The 14,170-nt window shown below is 41.3% G+C and overlaps 1 protein-coding gene across 2 annotated transcripts in view; it reads right to left on the minus strand.

The window, feature by feature from the left end:
* Positions 1–10,607: 10,607 nt before the first annotated feature.
* The window catches only part of ccdc186 (coiled-coil domain-containing protein 186), a 31,148-nt gene continuing 27,585 nt past the window's right edge, over positions 10,608–14,170 (minus strand). For both annotated transcript variants that reach the window (XM_022196037.2, XM_022196036.2), the window contains exon 16: positions 10,608–13,541. In XM_022196037.2, the coding sequence (XP_022051729.2) occupies positions 13,458–13,541 (84 nt within the window). In that variant the 3' untranslated portion in view covers positions 10,608–13,457. The remainder of the gene's footprint in view (positions 13,542–14,170) is intronic.

The raw sequence follows: 14,170 nt of genomic DNA on the forward strand, positions 1-14,170 counted from the left end.
CGCGAGCATGGCTTTTGTAGGGGTATAGACCTGTTTAATTAATCAGTTTGGTAAAGGAATCTTAATTCAGATGTGATAATACTCCATTTAAATTGCACTATTACATGCAAGTATTTGTTGGCAGACCTTTCAACCCCTTTTGCCCCCATCTGTTTGTGGGTCTAGTTTTTAAGCTGCACCAAAGTACAAGTTGTAGATGGCTGTGGTTTTCACACTACAAGTCCCTGATTTAAAATTCTAGAAATGTATAATAATGTGACTCATCAGCGACAGATTGTCTGAGTAGTGGTCAAAATCTTTTTTTTTTTTTTTTTTTTTTTTTTAAGTAGTGGTCAAAATCAAAGCAGCAGATATCCTCAATTTTTAGACTTTCTTGCAAACCCCGCCCCTCGAGCATAATTTCAAAAACAAGCTGAAATAACCCTGATGACATCACGGTGGCATCATCAGAGTTACTTCTTTGGACTTTGGAAATCTAGCTGAAGACATAAAAAAAGAACTTTTGCTATAAAATTAGTTCCGTGCATCTTCAAGAATGTAAAGTTGTTTTTTTTTCTGGTGCAAATATGTTAAAGTAGCTGAATATGAATGCGTTTTCATGTTTAGCATTTTTTAAAGGTCTCCTATGCTTGTTGATTCAACCCCTTAAAATTCACCTTTGTGTATCAAACTTGCATATTTAGAAGTTATTTTTGACAAAAAAATTATCATTTACTGGTTTAAAATGGCTTGGATGTAAGTCTACACTGGTGTTTGGATCGATGAAGTCTTTGCATCTTTCTCCACTCACTGGAGCACACCTGCTCACCTCACAATGCTCAAACACTGCAAAACTAGTATACATAGGCTTGTTAAATTACTGCATGTCTAAATTAACCTGGCAATAGCCAGATTAATAATTGTATAGTACTTGATAGTACTCCACAATATCAATCTGGGACCGCTCCATGTAAATCCGTTCGGAGGAAACAGGCACGGATTGGACAATGCAACAGTATGTCCCGCCTCTGACAGGTTTGTTTTTAGCCAATCGCGGCAAACTTTAATATGTCGTTATCGGGTTTCGCACAGGTGCTATGGTGTGGTCAAAGTAAAACTGACTTAATAGCAGCATCTACACGATCGCAGTGTTTCCCCTCCTATATGACCGACGAGGCGGGCCGCCTCGCTGGTATAGGCCACCGCCTCACTACAATTTTGCCGAAATTTCCACCTCACTGCTCCGCGCAACAACAACAAAAAAAACAAACGGAAAGCACCAAGCCACCAGAGCTGTCATTTTAACTGTGCGGGTCCGCCAGCTGCTCTCCCCCGGTCTCCCCCGCTGGCTGGTCGGCTAACACCTGCCGCCGCTTGTCTACCCGGGACAAACCATGCACGCACACCCCCCCATTGGCCCTTGCATACACCCCACTGCCTCACAGCCATTTCAACCCAGGGGAAACACAGCGATCGTTGTCCTCCGTTGCCATGTTTGTTTTGATCTACTGGCGCATGGTGTTGTCGTCACACCCGGATATCCCGCACATTATCCCGCCCCACACACGAATACTGCTGCGTGATTGGCCCGAACCAACTTGGTTGTGTACGAAAGGTGAATGCGGGAGCGGAGCAAGATGGTTTCTTGAGAGATTTGTGAACTCACAAATATCGCGAGAAATCAACTTGCTGGCAAGGTTGTGTCTAAATGGTTGTGTTTTTGAAACTGTGATTGGTACACTGCAGGGTCAAGAAAAAGCTTACTTTGCTCACAATATGTCTTGCAACATATAAAAAGACACCACATGGACATGCTATAAAGGTGAAAAGAACAAACTTGATTTTCACCACTTATCGTAGTGCTGCCGTTGATCTGCAATCAAGCTAAGCCCAAATGTTCTTAAGCTCTCACCTGCAAACGGTTGCACTCAGAAGGTTAACTGCCTCTTGAGTATGCAGCTTGATGGTTGCGTTTTCCTGAAGCCGTACTCACAGAGCCTATGGAGAACGTTTCAGTAAACATCATGACAGCTGGTGTTATGAAGTGGCTCTTACAGCGGAGATTTGCGCCTCTTTCTGGGGAATATTAATTAGCCCTTAAGCTGGACGTCTTTAAAATGCATTAGCATGATGTGTTTTGCTAATGATGCTCTCCCAAAAGGGCCGAGGCAGTACATTTCAATTAGAGCAGAAAAACTGAATGGACTTGAGCTCAGCTGTTTTCTCTAATGAACATTGCTTAGATATGATTGGCCGAGCTAATGGGTGTGAATGAATCTCAGGTTTTGGAGGAGAACAAAAAAACTCAACAAAAATCACACCGTCAGTGGAGCCAGTACCATTGATGGCCTCCTGGCAAAGGCTCACTTCATTATTAAGCATTGTTTGTTTTGGCAGGAAGTTTGTGTTTTGGGCAGATTAGCTGTGAGTTCACAGATGGAGAGACTAATCAGTGGCTTGAAGAATAATCGTTTCAAATTGTTTGTGTATCAGTCGACATTTTGGCTGCTTCAGAGTCAGAGCACATGAATTATCAGCATGGCCTTTGCCTTAACAGAGGTTATTGGTGGTCTGCAAGGAGTTAAGATTCAAAAATATGTCTGGTTCCTGATTGTTTTTTTTACCAACAATGTATCACTGGTAATGTGCCTCGAGAGTGTTTTACAATGCAGTTAAGGAAATTAGACCAAGATAGACGTTAAATGCTGAATCACATTCCTATTCTTCATTGAATGTGATCAATTATAGCTTATACACAATAAATGGAGAAGACTGACATTGTCTTTTGCAAGACGCTGAATCGTTGTTCATCATTTCTGAAATGCAGTTATCCGGTTTCTTGCTGAGACTGAGCTGAGTCTACCTTTTCATTGTTTTGCAAATTATATGCAAATCTGTCTGCTTGTAAGAAAAAAAAGAAAAGACTCAGTGCAGCTCTGACTGGACTGTTTCAAATGTGTCCAAACGTGAATGGATTTTAACTTTCTCAGCATTAATGAAAGTAAGACTGTTGAGTTTGGTCAGAAGGACATGTTGGATGATCAAGAGTAACTTTTGGATCTTTGGTTTCATAAAATGGATCTTTTGTGATATTTTCCTCCCCATTCTATAGACGGATCAGCTCAGTTATCAAAAGTGACATTTTTCAAGACTTTTATCCAAGACGAAGGCCTACATTTGACTTCATTACCATGTGTGTAGACTCTTATAATCGTTTCTTCATCGTCTGCAGCTGCTAGAAAATGTGGCTGCTCATCTTCGAACAGGAAACAGAAAGCGTGATCACATTACACCAGCATTGGCCTCCCTCTGCTGACTTCCTGTCTGTTTCAGGACTGACTTTAAGATTTAGTTGGGTGTTTTTTTTTCGGTTTCAAATGGGTTGAAGCCCCCTTATTTAGCAGAACTCTTGCATCACTATAACCCAATTAGAGCACTGAGGTTGGCCAACCAGATGCTCCAAGATGCTCTGAGATCCAGCTTCAAAAATAGACGCTCAAATGTTAGAAACTTAAAGAACCACGTCTTCTCGTTTACTCAGTTTTTAAGATTTAAGTAGAACCTTATCCTTTGTCCATAAAAAAATGTATATATACATTTTATATATATATATATATATAAATGTATATATACATATATATGTATATATATATATATATATATATATATATATATATTGTATTTCCATGCAAATTTGTCTCTCTACTTTCATTGTACAAAACTTTTGGTTCAACCCTTGTTGTTTTCAAACCTGCTTTTTGAATAAATTAGACTTTGAGAAGCTCAAAACTGGGCAGCTAACATGTAGCTACAGTCAAGAGGTAGGATGGTCCAACTGGAACAAAATCTTCCTACCAGCACCTTTAAATTTAGCTCACTATCTTTATATGAAAAACCTAAAAAACAAATGTTTGATTTCTTGGAGGAGGTAATGAGCTTTATCGGAACGTGATTTGGTATTTATCCCAAAATTATGCTCAAGTTCATATTTATTTTTGGCCTGAAGAACCTGGAGAAATTTTAGGAAACCAGCTGCAACTCATGAAGTAATCACTCCCGCTATTAAATTCCCACATTCCCAGACGTTAATGCGGCCATAAAATAATAAAAAAAGTCAGCTTTCATAGCCGAATGACGTCTGACATCTTCCATGACCTCCGGTGACAGGACTCGCTCTGCGCTGAAGCTTTAAGCAAGTGTCTGGAGTTCCTTCAGATCCTGTCTGGCGACAGGTGTCAAGTTTCATCCCGTTATTGCATTTACTTCACCTCCTCTCATCCAGCTCATGAATACTGTCTCTGCCAACCACCTCCTACTGCCATCTGCACTTGATTAACAACCAACACAAACATCATCAAAGATAATTAAAAACATTCCGACCGTAAGGCTCCTTTGTGAATCTTAATAATAATCTCCATTCCCCTAAGTGCTACTGTGATATTGATGCTAAGAGACATTTGCTTTGGGATATTTGCTCAGTGGCCACGCGTTTAAATAATTGATTCTGCAGAAAATGTGATTAGGAAACACAATACTGTATTGTGTATTGTCATTTTCTGCAGGGATTGTAACTGCAGGGGAGGCTGGTACGACCTACGAGAACAAAAAACGAAAAAAGAAATGACTGAAGGCAAGAAATGCCAGCACCTGGAGATAATTATAGCTGATTGCTAATTATTACAACCTTATCAAACCCCAACAGAGGTGCTAAATTGTTGCTATGGGAACATGAAAGTCGACCTTTTGCACCCCTTATCTACTTTAAAATCACTTGTTTCGCTACATCAAATGCAGTTATGTTTTGTTAGCCTCTCAAGCTCAAAAATTCTTAACCATATGACAGATTCTGTGGACATACTTCGATAAATTTAGCTAATAGAGAAACAAAATATTATTTATGAATGTGAGAGAAGGCAGAATGACAAGAATGAACTCATGGAGACCCTGCAGCTGGCACACCTCTCTCTGATGCAGAAACGCTGATAGAGTTCGACTTCCATTGGCTGACGAACGCATTGTAACCCTGTAAGATCCGATTCCCCTGTGATTTTTCCACTCTAAGTCACGCTGTGAGTGTCGAGGTGCAGCGCCAGAAGCAGGTGCCACACTTCATGTGTCCATCTGTTTGGATTCTCGTGTGAACTTGGCACTTTGTGGACTCCATCTGTTGGGCTTTGGTTTGCTCCATCTGTGGCTCATGTAAAGATTGATCGGATGCGGTCAGTCATGTTTAGCATTAACGTTCAGTTTTTGTAATGAAAACTTGACTCACTTGTGAGAATATGAACAAAGAGACTAAACATAGCATGAGCACATATCCACTTTTAGAAATATTTGCAACAGGACCAGTAAACATGACTGAGGTACATCTTTCCTGTTTATATCAAACATACATCCGTAGGGTAAAGTCCTACTTTTAGGACTAAACTGAGGTCCGATTGCTAGATTGTGATCACAGGTCAGATATGACATGAAAATGCAACTTATAAATCCAAAACTTTAGTATAAATGAAGCTGGAACAACGACTGCACAGGTTGGAACACATGCAGATGCACTTACACAGTGGACGCTTATGAATAAACCATTTTGGAAAGAAATTTTGATGAACAACTGCTTAAAAATGCAGAACTGATGTTGATGAACGCAGCTGGATGTGCAGTATTCCTCAGGATTTTCTCTCCTCCTCACTGGTTTGTCGCTCTAAGTGAGAAACTTTTGGCACAGCTGCTGTTTTGAGGCTTTGTAGCTCCTAAAATCTACTCTGACTTCCTTTCTCAGTCGTTCATTGGAGTGCCAGCTCTACGTTTCTTGACCTTTTACTAAATCCTACTCTGGAATCCCAATAAGCTGATGATTCAGCGTCTGATGGTCCAGGGTCCTTCTGGATTTCTTTCAGTTTAGTGTTCCGGATGACTATGTGCGCAAACGCTATTAATGGAATATTTGGACTTGTCTCACTCAAAGTTGGATTAGAAGATGCTTCACCCGAATCTGGTTCTTAAATAAGAAGCTGCAGTCAGAAGATGGTTAGCTTGGGGTTATGTGGACTATTTCTTAGCTGGTGTAGCAACTTCCTGGATTGTTTTAACCTTTTGACACAAGTGAGCTCTCTCTTTAGCCTGTTTTTAGCCTTTATGCTAAGCTAACTGACTGCTGTTGAAAGAAAAAGTGCATTTTACGAAATGCCAAACTATCCTTTCAAGTCGACTCAAAGGTTGCATTGACGATAACAAGCATCTATTTCTAAATCCTCATCAAAGTCCTGGGTCTTTAAAGAAATGTGTTATTCCAGCAGTTGGCCAAGATAGTGAGATCCTATTGTCAGATCTGCAGCAATCTTAGCACCATCGCCGTGCATGCAAACCTTTTTAAAAAGAGATGTTTGGTCTTTGTGGCGCCTTTAATCCTCCTGAAAGCCCCATCAGTGCTGTCTGGATGGACGGTCCATCACAATAACATTTCTGTTTAGGAGCTGGACGGTGCACACCCATGATGAGTGGCTTCACAGAGTGTTCAAAGCCTTCTGAGAGGCCGGCCTAAACCTGAAAGGCTGAAAGCGCCCTTTTGCAAGCCCACCGACTGACTTCAAGGTTTTTACCCCCTCACAGTAAATGCCACAGTGTCTCATCAGTGAAACATCGCAGTGGTGCATCGGACCCTGGAGTCGTCCTCCTCCATTGTTCATCGGAGCTTCTGCCGACCAGCTTAGATTCCTGCTCCCTGAGAGGTTCTTAACAAGGAGGTGGAGCAAAAGTGGTGAAAGGAATCTTTCACCAACACAATGGCGTAAAAATCCTTCACGCAGCGTCCTACTTAAGGACAGAACAGTACAACAAAATGTACTGAAATACTTGAATGGATGGATAATCCAAGGTATTCAGTAGCTCACACATTCCATTCAGGAAAGATAAGGAAACCAATGTACAAAAGAACATGCAATAAACGTGCAAATCATGCTAGTCGAAGAAATAAAATGTCAAAATTTCTGACATTTACAGTAAAGGGGCAAATTGTGGATATATACAAAAATAGATGCAAAATCATTGTCATCTACAGCAAAAAGGAATATTAAGAAAGTCTAAGTACAGTGTAGAAAAAACAGAACTAATAGTATTAAGCAAAACATAGAGAGCTGCAAAAAAAGACAACCTCATTTTGCAGAAATATGGCTTCTGTGACCAAATATTCCATGATATATATTCCCTTAAATATTCCCAATATTCCCTTAAAATACATTAAATTACCCACTATTTCAAAAAGATCGTTTGAGGGCTGCACAGTGAGGTAGTGGTTCGCACTTTTTCCTTGCAGCAAGAAGATCCCCGGTTCAAATCCCGGCCTAGGCCTGGGCTCTTTCTGCATGGAGTTTGCATGTTCTCCCTGTGCATGCGTGGGTTTTTTTCTGGGCACTCCGGTTTCCTCCCACAGTCCAAAAATATGCTGAGGTTAATTGATTATTCTAAATTGCCCGTAGGTGTGAATGTGAGTGTGATTGTTTGTCTGTATATGTAGCCCTGTGACAGACTGGCGACCTGTCCAGGGTGTCCCCTGCCTTCGCCCGAGTCAGCTGGGATAGGCTCCAGCACCCCCCGCAACCCTAGTGAGGATAAAGCGGTGTATAGAGGATGGATGGATGGATTGTTTGAAACTTGGTAACCTGAGCATTGTCAGTGCTTGAGTAACAATTTACAGTTGTAACTGAAAAAGTGGAGCTAAAAGTGAAGGTTCTGGTCCCTATAAAGAGTCACAAGATAAATCTGTGGGGGCTGTGAGAGTAATGAAAAGAGGACAGAGGAATAGATAAAGTTCTGATCTTGTTTGTGGATTTTTTTTTCTTTCATTTTTGCGTTCATAGTCAAATATTGTATAAATGCTTATTTAGCCCTCAAACTGTTAATCAGAGGAGATGCTTAGATGATAAAACACTTTGGTGAGCCCACTCACAACTGAAAGATATGTTAAAAACACCAAATGCAACTTTTTTTGGTAGGGAGTCACAAGGCAAACATTTAGCGACCCACTGGTTTATTCTTCAGTAACACATTTTGTAATTTTTTTGATGTCTCAATGGATCGTAGCTGTGTGGAAAAAGAAACATTTCCATCTGAAATGTAAGGAAACTGAAGTATCAAGTACCTTTAAATAGAAATACTGAAAGAAAAAACAAGCAAACTCTCACTAAACTGCAGCACTTCAAATGTATTTAGTCACCTTCCACCACTGCTGCTGAGCAGTGAAACCCAACTCCAGCCTGTTTAAAAGCCTTCATCACAATCAAGGTTCCCGCGCCACCTTTCTTGCTGACTCTTTGCAGTCAGCAGTGACCCCAGGCTCTGACTCTACCCCCAGCAATAAAAGACAGACAATAACCAGACGCACACTGCAAGCATGTTACATTTTTGTTCCTTCAACCTGACACGACAGCCTTCACTGACGTACTGTACTTGGACAGTGGAGACAACAAAAACTTGCAGCTCTGCACCTTTTTTATCAGCTACAAATACAAATGAACAACATTATAGGGTGTGTTAATATGCTGCAGCTCTGTTGGAGAAATATAATTGTCTCGATTTCCATCTTAGAGGCAGCAGCGAAGCGTCTGAAGAGGCACAGAGTGGCACACAATCAAAGCGACACTGAGAGGTTCCACACGAGAGGGCAGCCTTCCTCTAATGGGATGGATCAGATGGATACATGAATATTCCCAATTAAAAGCTCTATTTTTGAGCACAGAATTACATAACAGTGAAGTTTAATAGACAATAAGTGGAATGTAATGGAGCATTCATATTCAGATGGTATTTATCTTCATGTTGCAGCTGCTGTTACTGTGCTTGGATTCGGTGTCGACTATATTAGGCTAAAAAAAACAAAAAACAACTGACAAGGACAGGACAAGCTTAGTATCTCCACACCTTGAGAGCTACTGTCATGGTTGCAGCATTCCCCTAAAGAACACAAGCAATGCTTTATGAATTCAAGGGTGGTCATCTAAGCTGATAGGAGAATCCGCTATCTGCAGGCTAAAAATAGCCCGTCAGTAACCATTGGCCTGAATTGGATATTTGAACCTGCCGTGTGTTGCTGCGCCTGCAGAGAAAATGGGAGCTTTCCCCCATACATGATGAGAATGTCTGCAAATGTCTTACTTCCCTGCTAAATGCATCCTTCTGATGACAGATGCAATCAGTTGGTCTGTGGGCGTCGTTTCGGTGTGTGAACATGTGCACACGTGGGTAAGAGTGGTGTAAAATCACACGCATGATGCTTGTGAGCAGACAGAAAGGGTGACTAAGGGTATTGTTCAACAGAAGAGCTGATTTTGATGGAAAACAAAGGACACGGTGACTGCCTCGGCCCCAGCTAGCCCAGGGGTCCGATAAGCTCACTTTTTTTTCCCCCAGATTCTTTTCATTTTAAGACTTGTAGTTTTCTAACCCCAGCTGACTCAAGCGGCATCACTTGAAGCGGTTTATCAGATTTTGCACAGTGCCCTCTGGAGACACAAAAGCCGTAAACAGGCTTTGATGAATAAATGCGATGGCATTCAACCAGCACAGCAAATGTGCTGCTTCTCTTTGTCTCGTGTGGTACTAGAATGGAGTAGTTCATATATGTTGCTGTGTGGGTTTTGACATCTACATTGTAAAAAGAAATGGAAATGTTTTGGCTGCTGGGATAAAAAAAAAAAAAAAAAAACACAGTATAATGTGCTGTATATACCAAAATAACAATCTCAAAAAAATACATACATGTTCTATAATTAATAACAAATACATTGTCTGGCCTCATTTTTTTTTCTTGAGATCTATATATCTTGAGATATATATGTATGCATATACAGTCAAGCCTGAAATTATTTATACCCCTAGAAAATTTCAACTTAAAATTACTTTTATTCAACCAGGAAGTTTTTTTTCTTGATTGGAAATGACAAATGTTGTCACTGGTGGAACCTAATGTTACAAATATATTTACAAAATTAAACTTGAATTTAACAGTTTAATCTATTTAATAAAAAGAACAGATTTGTACAATTATCAAATGTGGTTTAACAGTCTTTCTTTGTAAAAAAAAAAAAAATGTTACGGTTTTCAAAAGTTACAGGTTTTAATATTTTTTCATTGGACCTGTAAATTTAAACTAAATTTTTGTATGTTTATTGATATTTTTCATGCAGAAAAAAAAAAAAAATCCTTGAAGAAAATGGAAAAATTCCATACAAACATTTTCTTTTTCCAGTATTGGAAACGGTGACAAATTTTTCAAAATTTTTTTAAGCTTTATATTTGCTTTTGAATGCACATTTTAGTTTGTGTAATTCCTGAAGAAAGAAGAATGCTGCTGTCAGTTACAGCAAAATGAATGAATGAGTGGTTGTAGAGGACGGGTGACCCCGGAGCGTTTGGACTTTGGGAGCTGCTTTGGGTTTTAAATCATCCGAAAGGCTGCTTGGTTTTGACAGACAGTGTCGCAGCGATGTTATGACCTCCAGCACTGCTGACACTGCTGCTTCTGAAGTGGGCCTTAAAGCTGCAACCAACCCCAATGAATGTGTGAGAGGTTATGTGTGCAACATGAATTCCACTAAAAACCATGAAGCAAGGCAGGCGCAGGACATTCAAGATGAAGCTAAGACACATCTCCTTTTATTCCTCTGAAACACCATATGTACAAACATCATCCGGAATCAATATATTTTTTTTTAAAAACATCTCATCATAATTTTACAGAATGGCGTATCTACAAATACAAGTATATTATAATCACAGTTTGAATATTCCACAAGACAGGGCAAAGGGAATCATTGCACAGCAGGAAAACAACAGACAACTAACTTCTTCTCATTTCATTTTACAGATCGGCACTCGCACAAACTGAAACACTATTTCTTCATATTCATATAGAGACACGTGAGGTTCGATTCATTCTTCCACACAAAGCTGCGGCATGGCTACGTTTCAAGGCTGCGGAAAGCAATCGTATCTCCCGGGTGACCGAATCAGAGGAAACGTATTAACGTGCCTCAGAGAATTATGAGGACGTAATCAGAAAATCCCATGCGAGGCCGTTGCATAGGTCGTGTTTTACTTCTGCACCTGAAACAAGCTGCAAAACAACAAAACGCTCATTCAGCAGCAAAGCACCTGGTTTTTGATTTATAGCTGAAATCATTTTGAAATTATCCACAGCCTTTACAGAAAAACAAAGCCAGCTGCAGTGTGAGACGATGCTATTAAGATGCTACCTTGCTGAATCTGTGGAGTTTCAAAGGTTAACAACACCAAGGAGAATGCAGAGGTAATCTCCAGGTTGGCTGCCTGTGCATTTACATACTGATCCCACGTCACAAAGAAAAATCAGTGTGAATGAAATTAAAGTAGAGGTACGTCAAACGCAAGAGCATTCGCTGCAGGGAGGCTTTCAGGACTCTGTGACCTCGATCCTGGAAACGTTTATCTTTATTCAGGTAGCGGTCCGTTTCAACACAGCCTCGGGGTGTACGGGGAGGGGATCGGCCTGTAGCCATTCATGACCCGTAAGAGCCTGTTCCTGACTGCGAGAAGGGAAATAAAAAGATGGATGCTTATCTTTTGTGACAGCAATCAGATCAAATCAAGTGAAAGGAGACGCGGGCATTGTGGAAATGGAGCCGGTTGCCTGCTCTCCCTATCCCTCATCCTGAAGCGTGCGTGAGCGTGTACGCTTGTGTGATGAACTAAACAGGTGTCAGTGAGAGACAAAAGCATGGCTGTGCACGGCTGAGAGGTACTGAGCTGCATATAGTGTGTGACAGACACTGGTCTAAATGCAAATCGGGTTTACCCCTCTGGATGGAACAAACTGTGGTCAATCTGGGGGGGGGGGGTAAAAGAAGACAAAACCATAAGCCCTGACAGCTGAAGCATGTATACAAGGTGTAAACATGAAAGCCCGATAGGTTAAAAAGGCACACATGCAGCCATGCACACACAGTTTTAAATACTCGACCACCGGCACAGTTGCACGTTGCAGACAGTATACTGGCACACAAACGCACTGGGATCAAAAGAAAGAGCGAATAAAAACATAAAGGAACAACATTGCACTTTGACCCTGGATATATTTCTGTAGGTTCCGTTGGCTTTCCTGAGCTACAGCTACAGATCTGCTGTTCTCCCTTTGATTTTTTTCTACACTTGATTTCCATTTTTACTGGACTCAGTGATACTACAAAAAAATAAGAACAAAATAAAGAGGAGTGTGGCATGAACGCCTTCAAATATTAGTCCTTTCCTCACTAAATCACTCGGATATGCTGCGAAAACTTTGAGAAATGCTCACAACGCAAATGAACCCCTTCACAACAAGCAGGATTATCTTTAAATGCTTGCGTCTGATTAAGATGAGTTGTTGGAAGTCGGCGCTAATGAAGTGGCCGCGAGAGAGTAAAGTAAGGAAAAGGTATTCATTATTTTAAACTAAAAGGAAAAAAAATCGAAGAGGAAGCTTTCTTCTGTGACACACAATACTAAAAACAAAAAAGGATCACGTACTAAAATAGAAACTCTCTACTAAGTCAACTTAGAAAATAAGTAAAAAAAAAAAAAAAAGAGAAGAAAAAAAAAATCACATTCAGAACGGCCAAACTAAAGACCAGCTCTACATTTCAACCTTCGCGTGATTTTTATACTTGATATTCCACAGCTGCAGTGGGATGCCTCCACAGCGCCGCTGGCTCCAGAGAACACTGCGAAGATCGGAGTCTGCTTCCGTAAGTCTAGCACCGGTGTCGCACAGATGGGTGCTGATGTGAGGCACCAGCTCAGACTAGTGCTGCGCAGAACAAGAACCCGATGGAAAAAATGCACAGGTGGCACGCCAGGTCCCCGCAAGCTGAGGCTGGTCTGTTCTTCACTTTCGCTTGCAATACGGGAGTCGAGCAGAAGCAGCAGTCTTTTCAAAAAGTACATTTGGCTTATTGGCAGATGGAAACAAATGGAAAGAGCATGCTGGCAATGATCATCGCAGTGCGCGTACGCTACGGTGGACAGAGCTGCGAGGAGGCTAATGCACCAGAAGACAGTCCGTATTTTTATAGGATGAAATAACTGGCAACTCAGAATTCGTCATTTTTCAACTATTTTCCAGGTAGAATTTGCTATACATTCATAACGATGGCATCCTCAGTCAGTTACTTTACAAGGCAATCAGAGTTTGAAGCTCGAAGCCACTGGCCCAAAGAGCTCTCTTGGCAAGGCTCTGGGGGAGACGGACGTGATCCAGAGGAAGATTCGTTGTATCAGAGGCGAAAACAGAGGCGGACGGAATAGCGACGAGTTCAAGTAAGTTCAGACATCTTCTCCAAACGGACAGAATCGGAGATCAAGGACCTGAGATCCTGCTGGCACTTTCAACATTCAATTTTGCTCCTTCACATGTTGCGAGAATGAGTGCGTGTCAGACGGAGATTCATAAAGTTCTCTCTCTTCCCCGATCACTTCCTCCTCACGCCGTCCTCGGGATCCCTCTGCCGCTTTATGAGCCTTTCGATCTCAGCGCCCAGTGTCTGCAGATTCTCCTGAGAAACAGACAAAACAACATTTAACCGCCTGAACTCGGAGCATCCTGTCACATATTTATTAACTGTGGGTTCATGCTTTACTGAAATGTAAAGTCAGAATTATAGCTATAATGTTATAAATCATTAAAAAAGATGAGGCAGAAGTTGAATTTCTTTGATCATTTCCTTTTAAAAAGTTGAAAAACACTAGCCTAGCCGCGCTAGACAACCCACGGCAACGAATTTAATTCTCTGCCAGGGTGGGTCTTGTTACCCTCCATAAGGCTCGAGGCTGGATTCTCCTAAAACTGGCCGGACCAATCACCATGAAGTGTAGAGTCAGAAGGCGGGCGTAACGAAGTGACGACAGAGGCGCGACGATTCTGACAGAAACAACCAGCGCACAATAAACAGTTATCTTTCGACTCGGCTTTGGCCACAGCCCTTAAAGATTTGAAGCTAACATTCAACTTGAAAGATAAACAAAGGACGGCACTGAATTGTTTCATTGAGAAGAAAGACGTATTTGGACTTATGCCGATGGGATATGGCAAATCCTTAATATACCAGTTGGCTCCACGGCTCCGCGGCTCCGCTGGTTGGGAAGCTAATGGGACTTAGCCACAATCCGCCGGTGCTCTCGGAAC

The sequence above is a fragment of the Acanthochromis polyacanthus genome, chromosome 19 (assembly GCF_021347895.1).
Source record: "Acanthochromis polyacanthus isolate Apoly-LR-REF ecotype Palm Island chromosome 19, KAUST_Apoly_ChrSc, whole genome shotgun sequence".
Lineage (NCBI taxonomy): Eukaryota > Metazoa > Chordata > Actinopteri > Pomacentridae > Acanthochromis > Acanthochromis polyacanthus.